This window comes from Tetranychus urticae, chromosome 2, assembly GCF_039701765.1.
Source record: "Tetranychus urticae isolate SD_2017Ah chromosome 2, NJAU_TeUrti_SD_1.0, whole genome shotgun sequence".
NCBI classification, from domain to species: Eukaryota; Metazoa; Arthropoda; class Arachnida; order Trombidiformes; family Tetranychidae; genus Tetranychus; species Tetranychus urticae.
In genome coordinates, this window is record NC_142959.1 from 23563562 (window position 1) to 23578106 (window position 14545).

Below are 14545 nucleotides of genomic sequence, written 5' to 3' on the forward strand. Positions count from 1 at the left end.
AGAATTATTCTCAAGTCACTTGATTTCTTAAAGAATAGTAAATGATGATTCGCTCCCTGCCCATTCCATCAACAATTGTTGCAAGAAAAGAATGAATAAAATGAACATGAAAGAAAAGGGTGAAAATTCAATATTTCCAAGCATATATCATGGTGAAAAGCTCGACTCATAACTGACAATTTTATCCTTGTTCTGGTCATATCATTGGAAAGCTCAACATTTCAGTTTCAAATTTCAACTTATCTTTTCTTTCACCAACAAATACAACTGCAATCCATAAACAATTGAAACTTTGTAATAAATTATGTTGAGCAAAAAAAAAGTTGAACAAACTCCAGGTTAACCATTATTGAAGGACATTACAACTTGACCTTGTTTAAAGTGGACAAAGTTTTCCAACAATGTTGCTCTTGTCATTAACAGACTCGAGATAATCTGTTGAAAGTGATATTTTCATCATCGACTGGGAGTGAAATTGAACAAAATAACATTTCCCAATCATTATAAAAACCCTGAATGGAAAAAAAGAATTTACAATTTTTTCTCTTTTCCAATACACACTTTTATTGAATGATTAAAAGCTATTAAACTTGAGCATTTCGATAATCGTTGAGCTTTTGTGCGAATAAAAATTTTCTTTCAAATTTCGAGTTCCATTTCAATTGTAAATTCAAGCTAATGTTGTTGTTTCGAAACGTAAAAAGCGTGAAAATCTCTGAAGACTTCGAACAGAAATAAACTTTTCTTCTTAAATGATTCACCTTTTATGAGTACATCTCGAGTCATAAGTTTATAGCTTTTTGTTTCAAAATTTGAAAAACATTTGAAAAAATAGAAAATGAATGTAAAGTTGGAAAGTAAATGAAAAACAAAGAGAAGACTCGAAAAGTTGAAAGAAGATTGAAAAGAGTCTTTTCGTCTTTCAGTTTTTTTCCATTTTCTCGTATTTTCTCATGATTATTATTGTTCATGGAAAAAAAAGAAGCTAAAAGATGACTTTTTTTGCTCTTTGTTTCTCAACTTTGAAACCTTATCCAGTAAACTTTGAAAAGTTAAGCTTCTTCCCTTTAATCTGTGATACAAGAAAAGTTTCCAATCCTGAAAGGAAGAAATAAGAAGGAAGAATGGAAAAAAAGAAGAAGGAACAAGAAAAAATCGAATATTGGTTGAAATTTTAATAAGATAATATTGTATCAATGTGAATATTTGAGTCTCCAAGAGTCGAGAATGTTGAAGCAACGAAGAGAAAGGTTGAAGGTTGATCAATTATAGACGTTTGAATATCAATTTTGGTGTTGCTTTAGTTTAGCGTTTTATTCATGGAGAAATTGATGAAAAGTTCAACTCAGCATTGTTTCATGTTCTTTTCCTTGCAACCCTTTGCTGAGCTAATCATTGATATTGGATTTAATTTACAGTTCAATTAACTTAATCCAATCTCTCTTAACCTTGCTGTTCAATGAGAATGCTTATCTTGCAATTAAATGTTAAACAGTTTAACTTGTAAAGTGTAAGGACGAGAAAAAGAGGGAAAAGTTGATAATCAAAGTCGAGCTTTGGAATTTGATTTTCAAATGAAAATCATTTTCTTGTTGGCTCTTTTTTTTCTTCTTCTCATTGCTCACTCTTCAAAGTTCATTTCATCAGGAAAAAAGAGAGAAAAGAAATGGGCCAACTTTTTAATCTAATAATAAGTTGTTGACATTTTTATTTGCTTGATGGGAAAATTGAATGGAAATGGTGAAAATTGAAGGAAAAAATGAACTTTTTTTTTCTCTCTTCAAGAAATATTTATATTCAATTATATTCAATTATCATTATCATTCAAAGTTATGTGAGGTTAAACATATTTACTTGTCAAGTTTAGTCGAGTTATTGCATTTATTCTGTCATCTTGTGAGTGAATAAGTTGAAGAAACGTTGAAATAATTATTGTCATTTTTAGCCTTTTTATCAACACTTTTTCACTCTTTTCCACTTTTTTTGTACTATTCAATTATCATTGTTGAATTTAGTGATTTACAAAAAGGGGAAACTGGAAAATCTTTAGTTTTGCCTGTTTGCAGACTCTTCATGGTTAATAGATTTTCATTGTTTCTACTTTTTTGTTATCATTCAAAGTATTACCTTTAATGCGTTTGTATAAAATGCACATTTGTAGATTATGTTAATTATTGTTATTATCGTGTAATGATGGTAATCATATTCAACTAATTTGGGTTTATTGAGAATGGAATATTGGAGAAGGAAAAAAATTGCAGAGAACGTTAATTGATAGTGATAATTATGGAAATAATGATGATATTAGTGTAATGATGGGATTGCGATCAAGAATATTTGCGTTTTTTGCTTCTTCTTCTTCATCATGTTGTGCTTCATTTCAACTTTATTTGCTTCAATATTTAAACAGTCATGCTATTTATTAATTGATAAATGTTGCCTTTAACTTTTAATTCGAGTTTCTCTGATTTTTCAAATTGAGTTGAATCATATTCATCAAAAGCTAAATCAGTTTTATGAATAATTGAAACGAGCAGGAACTTTGAGTCGACATTTGGAACTTTATCAAAGCGAAAAATTTGCTATTAGTTTTGAATGATTTTTATTGGATTTATAGCGCTGAAATCTTGTGAGACGTTTATGACCAGAAATTGTGTTCGTCGATAGATTTGTGAAAATTTGGAATCGACACGAACATGTTTGGTCATGAAATATCTTTTGCGTGTTGATTCTCATTTTCATTAATCTGATTCTCTTGATGGATTTGGAATCAACTTGCATTTCAAATAGAGTGTGATAGATGAGGAAAAGGAAAGACTGAAGTAACTGAGAAATGAGATGATATCAAGGTATGTGATAGTGAATACTCTTGAATGATATTCTTGTTTACGTTTAAGAAGGTTGGAGAGAAGAAACGAGACGAAAAATAAGACAAGCTGATCCTTTCCTGTCAGATATGTTTACATTTGAATTACATGGGAAGAAAAGGAAAAGACCAAAAAAGAAGAAGAAGAAGAAGAAGCAATGAAAAAATTCACAACGAATGAGGAAAGAGACAGAAAGAGAATAAGAAGAAAAGTAAAATCTTGCAAGTTGATTGTACAAAGGCTCAACTGTCATGTTGTTTGATTTTATTCATTGGGAGTAAAAACTCCCAACACTTATTTATGGACTGATTCAAATGTTGACTATTTCATTTCTCCCTATCATCATCAGCATCACCGTCTTTTAACATTTACTTTTTCCTTTTCTCTCTCTCTTTTCGTTGAGCGAATTCTCTTGTTTCCTTGACAGTTGATCTAGATTGCAAATAATCAACATTTTCCTTTTACCAATCATTCCAATTTTATCTTTAATTCAATGTTTCATTTCAAGAGAATACATTTTAATCAAAGCTCTGTTGCCTAACATTAACACTGGGCCAACCCAAAAATAACCAAAATAGTTGAACAACTTTTATCAAGTTCAATTCCCTGTCTGACTTTCAATGGTTAAAGTGTAAAAATAACATTGTGATTGGTTAAAATGCCAAATGAATCAACACGCTTCATCTAATTTAAAGCAACTAGAGGTTGAGTTTGACTTTGAGTAAAAAAAAGTAGTTCAATAATTGATACAGTCGTTGATGTAAAAACGATTGTTTGTCTGGCAGGAGAAGGGACTTGATGGTAAATGGAAGAGGGCAGTCAGCTTAAGATGTGGATAATGATGATTATGTTTCTCATGATGATGCTGGTGAATAAAATGAAATGCAAAGGATGCATGTTGATCGTCCATAGGAAGAAGAAAAAAAAGATCTTGCATTAGATTGATGATGATATGGTTCCTACAAGATCCAAAGCAGACTATCAATCAATTTAAATAAACCACTTACCTCCTCATCTGGTGAGATGAAGAAAGGGGCAAAAGAGAAGAAAATGAAGCCCAATTTGTGGGGGAAAAACAAAAGAAGTTGTATTATGATGATGAGAAGGAAGGAGAAAAGTGAATGGAAAAATAGGGAAAAAAGAAGAAGAGATTTAAACTGAAAGAGCAAAGGCACAGAAAACTCAGATTGCGTATCGACATATTCTTGATGCATATATCTTCTATGGTCCATTGGTTTAACTAAACATCTTAAATCTTTTCTTTTATTTCAATTTTGCCTTTTCCATTTTCATCTGCAAACCTTTTTCCCTCTTCTTGGATTCAACCATTTCCTGATTTTTTATCATTTATCTTTGCACATCTTTAACTTCCTTTGCCTTTGAGTTCATTAACATCATTATTTTCACCAAAAAATTCAACCTTTTCCTACCAAGCGAAACTGCCAATTGAAAATTTCCCGTCAAAACTTTTCTTCTGATTGAACTTGCATAAGGCAGTTTTAAGGCTGGAAAAAGCTCAATATTAATCATTTCATTGTTGAATATAGAACTGCAAGTTTCGAGCACAGGTTTGAATGGAATTTGCCTTTTCTGGAAATCTAATTGTCCTTTTTATCAAAGTATTTAATATCCCAGCCAGTTGAGGCTCAACTTCTGGTGTCGAGCAGAAGATGTTTCGTTATCATCAAGCTCTTAAAAATTGATTTCGATCAAATATTCTTAGTTCTTTCCGATCGCTCATATCAGAATAACTCTAGTGCAGAGTCAGCACTTAACTCTACTAGAGCGACAACACGTACATTATTATTATCACCAGCAATATGTTGAACTGAAAACAGTGACTGATAAAAATACAAGGCCTTTAAATGCTTAAGTTCAATTTCGGTAGTTAAAAGCCTAAAAATTGGATTCAATTGCACAGTTTGAAATCGTTGGATTGAGAAAACTGCATTTTGATCCGAATCGAAATTGAAAATGAGTAAAAAACTTTGTTAAGTAAAGTTTATCGTTTTAAAATAGTCGAAATAACGAGCTTTAAAATAGTCAATAAATAAGGCTTTGACTCTGAAAAGATGAAGGTAATCGAGTGACAACAAAATGAAAAGATGGTAAAAACATTTAGATTAGTCGATGAAATGTTGATTCAATTTTGGTCACAGGTCTGTTCATTTATCCATTATCAGCTAATGTTATTGACAGCTTTATTGGATTAAATAATAATTGGGATAAGATAATTTCCCTGAAACCTTTAGTTCGACGAGAGAAGCGTAAAAAAACATTTACTTTGTTTAGTGTTTACTATCTGTGAAAATGTTCATTTAAGGTTGTGATCTTTGTTGACTGTGCAACAGCAAGGCAACAATGATGATAATGTGATGAGGAAGAAGAAGAAGAAAGAGAATGAAAAGAAGAGAAAATTCAGGGATAAAGCTTCTTCTCTCTTCTCTCTCATCCCTTTCCTCTTTTCATCTGATCATCTTTCCACTCTTTTCACTCAACAATTCATTTAATTTTTCCTTCACGTCAGTTTCTATGGTAATGAGTTATCTGTTTCCAGACTTGCCCTTGTATTATCATCACCATTATATGTTGTTATTATTTTGTCATAAAACACAAATGAATAAATAGTACATGGAATCAACTGATAACTTTTCACATTATTATTCACCCTTCGAACGTTTTTTATTATTATTTATCCTTCCTTTCATACTCCCAGCTATCATTACAATTTGTTGGTTTTGTGTGTTTCCCTTCAAGTCGATCATAAAACAAAACAACTTTCAGTTTCTACTCAACATCAGTCAATTATAAAACGTAATAGCGATAATTTGAATAACCTCGAAACACTTGAGTTCATTAAATTTTCCATTTTCATCAATTTCAATGTTCGATGAGAAAACTTTGAAAACTTGTTTTCTTGATTTTCACTTCCAATCAATATGTTTAACCAACTGAACCAAATTGAACCAAATGAATGTTCATTTCCAAAGCTCACAATTGAACAATTATTGTTTTTTGATTGATAAACTTGCAGTTATTAAGACACCCTTTCATGTAATTAATCTTATCAGTCTCATTAATTTCAGTTTCCTTCGTTCCTTTAACAATAAAGATTAAATGATGACATCAACGATTCGTTGAAATGCATTCAATTATGAAGACTAAATGTTTCACTCCATGTAAACGATGAGTTTTCTCTTGGAAGAATATGGAATGAAAGAGAAAAAATTTTCGACGAAAATTGCGTTCGATGAAAGAATAGAGTAAATTTATCGAATCGATATTTTCACCTTTTGATGGACAAATTATACATTTACATTTTTCATCACCTTTAATGCAACTATTTGTGTCCGTTCAAGTGCATGTAATCGATTTATAATCAATAGGGATTGACCATTTTGCTTTGATTCGCAAAAGACGAAAACAAAAGTTGTCATTGATTCTTGTCAGATTGTTTTTGTTGAGCTTTTTTGCTCAACTCTTTGCTCTCCCACACAAAGGCAAGAGTTGTTTTCACTTTTGTTGTGGATTCACATTTTGACGTTGTAAGGACATCACTTTGGGCAAACAAATGAAATTGGACAAAGTATAAAAAATGAAGGGAAAAACAAGGTTGCTCTGAATAGCTGTTGATGTGAGTAAATATTATTCACAGTAAAAGTATTGGATATTTTGGGCAACTTTTTTCTTCTTCTTCTCTCAACTTCTTGTAGTGATAACAGACGTATATGACAAGTAAAGATAAATAATGCTCGTTATACTCATTGTGAATGTGAAAAGACAAAATAAAATCCATGACCAGTTTCATATTAGCATAATTTTTCCTTCTCTTTTCTCTTTATATAACAGTAAACTTGTGTTTCTTATGTAACATGAATACATATCATATAAACACAATCATCATCTTCTTTTTTCTTTCGTTTTTTTTTCTTCTTCTTCTTCTTCTTCATCTCTTTCCAAACTCATTCATTTCATGACATGGAAACTGTGTTATCTAGATAAAGTTTATGTATGCATATCACTGTGCAATCAACAAATTAAATACGATTGATGACCTTCATGTTATGCACAGTTGATTGGAATAAAATAATTCATGATGATTCCATCTACTAATTTTCATTTCCTTTTTCCTTTTCACTCTCATTTTCTTACCAATTCAACACTTGTCAACAATACTTTTCATGCAAAAAAGCAAGATACAACTTTGTTCGAACATATTTTCAGCTATTTTTCAACTTGATCGGGTTTTCCAACGATTTTTAGACTCGAGACTTTGATGCATCTCAGATCGTTCATCTTTCAATTTCTTAATAAAATGTTCAAAATTTCGTTCATTTGCTTTTCTCATACAACTAATTAGTCTTTACCGCTACAACGATCAATGTCATGAGACAATGAATTGTTGCTCATTTGCATGATTTGAGTGCGATATCCAACTTCTTGAATCAAGAATTTTCCTCCGAGACAAAGTGTCAGTGGAAAAGTAATGTGGTTAGATGTGGAAACATTGTTTTAGACAGTTTGACATAAAATCAAAGCAACATTTATTCACCAACTATTTGAGTTTTTTGTCACTAAAGACAAATGAATTTTCCTCTCATCTCTGTGCTACAATATTAAATTAATCACGTTAAATGATGAACCAATTTCGAGTCAACCACGTGATCTTTCACCAATATAATAGTTGAAATGTAGCCTCAAATTGTTGCTCTTTTGCATGTGTTTAAATGATATTATTTGCATCCCAATGCAATCTATTTTTACCTTTAATCTCACAGTATCGCTTCATTGACATCAGAATCATCAATCCTAAGCAAAGTGAAGCCATCATTACAATAATATCATCATTATAACAATCTTAATCATATGCCAGTCTAATTTTTCCTCTTAAATCACTAACTCAAAAAAGGCTCATCAATTCAACATTTACCTTCTCTCTGCTTTCCACTCTCACCAACATTTTAAACTTGTGGTTTTACTCGTTCCAATGCTCCAAACGTTATATCCAATCATTATCTTGATAGTATCTACTAGATTAGCTGGAGTTTTATTTTAAACTTATTAGCATAATGATTTAGCCAAAAGCATTCTCATGGTATTTGCTTATCCAAATGTGATTATATTTAAATTGTTTGAATTTTATTTTCCTTTTACCTTCTTCATTCTTCTCTTCAAGTTAATCTCTTTCTTTACACTCGCAAAAGCCACAACTAAATGTGGAAGAAACGAAAAAAAAATGTCGACCTTCTTTGGAAATCCAAAATTCTAGTCTAAATATTTACCAATTGAAAATGATGCAAATGCTCAATCATTGCAACAACTTTCATGGTTAACCAAAACTTGAAACATTCAAGTGTCCAATTGATGGTGACCAGCAAAATGGTTGCTCCAATTTTCTCAATGCAAGTTCATTACATGTTGTTGACCTTTTCTGAATCAATTTGGTTTGAAAAAAACCGAAATAAAAGGAAAAGGGAGAAAAAAGAACAAAATATAAAAAAATGTTAAAAAAGCTCATTTTCTTTGTTGTTCAATATTATACTCATTTATTGTTAAAACTCTTGTCAAGACCAAAATTCATTGAGTTGCAATTGTCCATTTAGCAGAGTCCAGTACAGAATCTCATCATCATTGTGAATTGAAAAGGAAAACCCAAAGCAAAATTGTCATTCAAGTTAATCGATGGTGAAACGAGCCTTTAAAAATGTTTTAACTCGAATAGAGTTAATCAGAAGCGGCAACATTCCCATCAAATCTATCGCTTGCCTCAAAAAAGAAAAACTTTTCTCGAAAAAAACAAAATTTCAACTTTTTCTCTTTTCTTTCATTTTAGCCTTGAAAACCGTCATTACCCAAGGAGCCAATTTGTACTTGAAAAAAGGTGCCAACATTAATTTAACCTGTTTAATCAATTACATTCCCGACCCGGAATCCAATTCGTTGATAATATGGCAACACAGTGATCAAATAATCAACTACGATTCCAATGGACGCGGTGCCAAGCTGACGTCTTCACAATTGTCTTCGCCTTCAGGAAACAAACTCATGATTTCCAATCTTTTAATCAACAGTGCAACAACATCCGACGCGGGAAACTACACTTGTAGGTTAACCTCGACTTCACTTCCATCACATTACGCCAAACCCGCCTTGACCCATGTTCATGTGCTTAATGGAGGTGAGAATCCGGCTGCAATGCAAGGCGGTGCGACATCAACCTCTGAACGTCTCAAATGTGCCAGCCATCCTCATGGTTCCAGTCTATTTTGTAGATTTGCTGGAATCGTAAACTACTTTTATCTATCATCAATGGTGCCTATGCTTATAACTTGGTTCCTTATTAGATGAAAGTTTCGGTTGAAGCTGAAAAAACAATGGAAATGAAAAAAAGAAGAAAAATCAAGGTGAAAATGTAAATTGAAAGATGAAGAAAATTGTTGAGGATTATTGGAAACATCATGTTTGTAAATGACTGACTTGAGAGTTGAATGAATTTTCATTTTTCTTCTTCGAACATCGAAAGTGTTGAAAAAAAATGTTCCCGATGAACAAGTGAGAATCAGGGTTCCATGGCCTGAAGCAGGCTGTGATGATACCAGATACAGACACATTTATTGAGTTGAGTTTAGCGGGGAAAAAAGTTTCTACTCATGGAATGGATTCCCGAGGCAAGAGATTATTAGAATGAACAAGATGAAGAATGAAGAAAAAAGATGAATAAAAGTAAAAAAATTCCAATTCTTTGTGAAGCATTTTTTTTCTTCTATTATCATCTTGGTATTACTTACATTTTTCCCTGAATAATGAAAGTAACAACATTGCATAAAGAAGATTTGAAAAGGTTCAAATCAAGTCTTGTGATCAATGGGCAAACAAGTTTCAAGGCAAAGGTAGAGAGCGAAAATGTAATTAACTTTCAAATAGTTCAAGTTGAATATTCTATGATTGAATTCACCTGAACAACCACAATTCTGATTCCAATCGGTGCTGATGTTGTCTGCCTTTCAAAGTCAAAGAAGAATCAAAAGTTGGTGAAAAGAAAATGTTGAATGAAAATGGTCGAAAAAATTATTCCATGATAACAACAGATATTTATTGGATAGTTTTGTTCCATGACGAGTGAACTTGGAAATCGATGAATCTGGAACTTTTAACTCTTTTTTTAAGCCAATTGGATTGGCAAGGATCAAGAGCAAAGACTCTCAACACCGAAAAATAAAATGCTCAATAAAAATAAAGTGAAAGTTTTTTTCGCTTCTTTGGACTCGAGCTTTGTAGCGAAAGTTAAAATGGATTATCAGTTCAGCAAATTTGCTTGTTTTTCAGCAAAGTCACATGGAAATTCAAAGCGTCCAAAAATTTCGTTAACATTGCGACTCAACTTGAAAAGTCAACTTTTTTGGTAACAAAATTCTGGTCAAAGATATAATCAGATCTTTATGATGTAAAAGTTCTGATTATCTTCAATGTCGATAAAACAAATTAAACTTGAATACAGAGTAAATTCAATTTTGATGAATAATGCTCTTGAAATACTGGGGCTGCTACCCAAAACGTTTGGCTCCTAACTTTCAAAAAAGTAAAACGAAATTTTTGGAAATCTTCAAATCTTGACTAGAATTTTTGCTTTTCGCTCGATAACTGGTTCATTTATTTTTCTGGCTCTTCGGGAATCTCTTTTTATATCCATTAATATATTCATTTTCCGACAACTGCGTCATGAATTGTAATGATTTAAGCTTTTTCTTGTTTTTCTTTGCTGATATAGAAAGAGAACGATATGAAAAATGTAATTATACGAATTACAAATCTACATGAAAATACTTGAAGTTTATTAAAACATAATCATTTATTCTTAATAAATAATGTATTGACTCTTGTTTCAACTCAAATTCATTTTATTGTCTATTGGATTCAACTGTTTTTATCTGATCTGAACATAAGAAAACTGAATATTGATGTCTTTAAGGTAAGTCTTTTTCAATGGATAATTGAAAATGCATCATTGATGTAGGACTGATGATGACTAGACAAGTCTTTAAGGTAAAGAGACTTTTAATTAATATTCTTATAATCATAAGATTCATTTAATAAAATGGATAGACCTTGCGATGTTTTTCAACTTTTTAAATGACGAGTTTAACGGAAACTCCAATGTCGTGTAGATACGGATTAACTTTCATTTTAGATTAATTAATTTACCGGAAAAGCATTCAATCTATTTTTTCCATTAATTCAAATAAAAACCAAATGAGAAATCTACCACCAAGATCCATTCCGTTTTATTTAATAAAGGAGAAATTATACAAAATCTGACTTTCGAGTAAAGAGTAGAAACTTAGCGGGGTTTGTCTGGCCATTGAAAATGAGTCCAAAAATTTTCATGAGAGGGAATCGAGAATGGCAACACTCACAATGACCACTTTTTCAACAATTATTGTATTGACTAATTAACAATTTTACTTTGGACTAAAATATTCTGCAATATTCAGTGATTCAAAATTCAGACAGAGTTATAGCTTTGTGTTTAATTTTCTATCAGGTTGATGTTTAATGCATGAAGATGAATGGCTATTCATTCATTTCATTCTTGTGATGCTTAGATAGATAACTGCTAATTGAGAAGAGGATGTCAATCTCTTTCAGAGTAAATCATAATGTCCAAATTAATTTTTGAAATAATTGCAAGTGTTACCATTCAACTATTAGAAAGTGACACGTGACGTTTCTTAAAGCTTGATTAGAGTTTAAATTTCAGAGTTTTGCTAAAATCTGTAGTTTCAGTACCCTACAATTGTTTCAGTGCTGCCATCTGAAGTAAAAAAGTGAAGGTAAGAATTTTCCAAATTTATGTAAAAAGAAACTGCACACGAATCCACAGCTATCTTACTCAAACCCCTGTTGGTTGAAAATACCAACTTTACTTGATTTATTACAACTTGCACTAACCTTTCTCTGCATTTAAATGTTCAATATGACTTATTAGTCATGATTTACCTTCAATCTTAATTATTTAAATTTTTGAATTTTTCACTTTTTCTCGTTTCATCTTCCAACTTCACCAATAATGACTCTGACTAATATTTAACACTTTAATCAGTCATAGTTCATCATCATGAACTTAATGAATCATAATTAGTTATGACCTGATAAGTCAATTCAGCGTAAACTATGAAAAACCCTTATTTTTACATTTTCCCATACATTTCACCATATGAAGCTACTGAATAAGGAACCTCTGGTATTCCTCGATATTTCTACATATTGTTAGCTTTCTCTCATCAAGACAAATCTGCTGGTAACATTTGTTTACCTGTACGACTCATAGTTCGTGAGAAAACCTCAGTTTCCCCATGGACTGGGAACCCTTAAAAGTCTAGGATAAGTGTCCACTGTACCTCAACCATTCAACCTAATAACTTGATTCTTTCTTTAATCATTCACTATTGTCATATACTAACTAACTATAACACCCAATTGCACCCCTTAAAGCTAGAAGCTATTTTGACCCTTCAACTTGACCATTTTTACCGACTTAAGCTATTTTCAACCTTTTTGCTACCAGCAAACACAAATCCCTAGAGGAACTCACATTCCTTGGTTTTCTTCCACTCATTCATCTAAACCGTCAAACAAACTCTTACTCACCGAGGAATCAAAAGGGCTGTCTTACTTGCCCAACTATAAATACCTAAAATGTCACCTTAACACTTATGGTGCATATTGTATGTCGATGGTGTATCTTTGAACTTGCCTAGTTTGTATATTTTTTGTATTGTCCTCTTGGTGTTAATTTACTTAAAGGTGAATTGTCTTTGCTTCTTCATCATCTTCACAATTTTTGAATAAACTCATTTAATTTGATTAATTTGACTTGCTGTCTGTTTGTTCTGAATATTGACCTTGTGTTTTGTTTTATTTGATTTATCTTTAACCTTATTATTTTCACCATCATAACCAACAGGTTATGGGCCCAGTCACGTTTTGCTGACTTTTGTTTGTTTTGTCATCAGTATTTGATACTAAATCTTTAAGCCTGAATATTGGCAATTGTGTTTACTTATTTTACATCATCTCTTTTTTGAATAATCATCACTGACAACACCATCATGATTACCAACGAAATCCAAGTGATTAAATTAACCAAGACAAATTATTATGTCTGGAAAAGATCCATTGAAACCATCTGTTGATCCAAAGGAATACTTAATGTTCTTGACGGTTCATCATAACGTCCATCTGAATATACTGCTGATGTGATTCTTAATCTAACTCAACGTAACATCACCAGATGAAACACCGAAATCAACGAATGGGGTGTCAAGGATTCCACTGCTCAACAACTAATCATGCTTAGCATCGATTCCGAATATGTAAGTCTAACAAGTTTAGAGAAGAGCGAACTAAACAAAGCTCATTTAGTGTTGAGAGAAAAATCATTGAAGTAAAGTTCACTTCGGCTCACACAGTCGCTAGTTATTTCTCCGAACTCGAGACTGCAATTAATTTAAACAAAGATCGTGCAATTGATGTTGATGAAGAAAATCTTGTCAGAAAGTTTTAGATGATTTACCGATTGTTTATGAAAATTTCCGACAAAATATCGAAATGACTATTGATACAGGTGACTCAATTATTTTAGCTCAGTTGAAAGCGAATCTTTTGCAAACTGAGAAACGTTTGAATGAAGGTAATCCTGGTAAGAAAGGTGAAGCTCTGATTGTCAAACCACCCAATAAAACTCAATATAATGTTGTAGATAAATTCTGTTTCAATGGTGGCTTGAAAGGTCATCTCAAGAATGATTGTGGACGTCGACCATTCAATAATTTCAATAATAATCTCAATAATTCAAACAAAAATCATAACTACTCAAATAACAGAAACAACAGAAATGCTCAAGTTACTAACTTTAGAAATAACAATATTGATTTCCGTAAACTGAATGAAGTAGTTGTCACTGATAGTTATCCAATGCCACGGATTGACGATATTCTTGATAAGTTACACGGTAGGAAATATTTCAGTGTTTTTGATATCAAATCAGGGTTTTGGCATATTCCAGTGAATGTAAATGACATTCATAAAACCGCATTCATCACTCAATTCGGACATTATGAATGGTGTGTTATGCCATTTGGATTTAAAAATGCACCAGCAATATTTCAAAGAGCTATCAGGAACATTTTAGAAAAATATAAACTTATTAATTTTTGTCACAATTATATTGATGATTTTCCTATGATCTTGAAACACATGTTGAACATATTGAAGCCCTCTTATCAGCCATGAGATGTGAGAACGTGAAATTAAATTTTGACAAGTCTGAGCTGATTCAACTGAAAGTAAATTATCTTGGTCACCAAATAAGCTTGAATGAAATAAGGCCACTCCATAAGAATATTACTTCCATATCCAATCTGAATCCTCCGAAAACTTTGACTGAATTGAAAAGATTCCTTGGTAAAATCAATTATCAAATCAATTGTAAATGTGTGTGTGTAAGTGTGTGTGTGTATGTAAGTGTGTGTGTAAGTGTGTGTGTGTAAGTGTGTGTGTAAGTGTGTGTGTGTAAGTGTGTGTGTGTAAGTGTGTGTGTAAGTGTGTGTGTGTAAGTGTGTGTGTGTAAGTGTGTGTGTGTAAGTGTGTGTGTGTAAGTGTGTGTGTGTAAGAAAGTG

At 31.9% G+C, this 14545-nt stretch overlaps 1 protein-coding gene across 1 annotated transcript in view; it reads left to right on the top strand.

The window, feature by feature from the left end:
• The window catches only part of LOC107367607 (uncharacterized), a 56096-nt gene extending 45343 nt beyond the window's left edge, over positions 1–10753 (top strand). Inside the window, exon 4 of the mRNA XM_015935333.3 lies at positions 8701–10753. Within this exon, the coding sequence (XP_015790819.2) occupies positions 8701–9215 (515 nt within the window). The 3' untranslated portion in view covers positions 9216–10753. The remainder of the gene's footprint in view (positions 1–8700) is intronic.
• The last annotated feature ends 3792 nt before the right edge of the window (positions 10754–14545 follow it).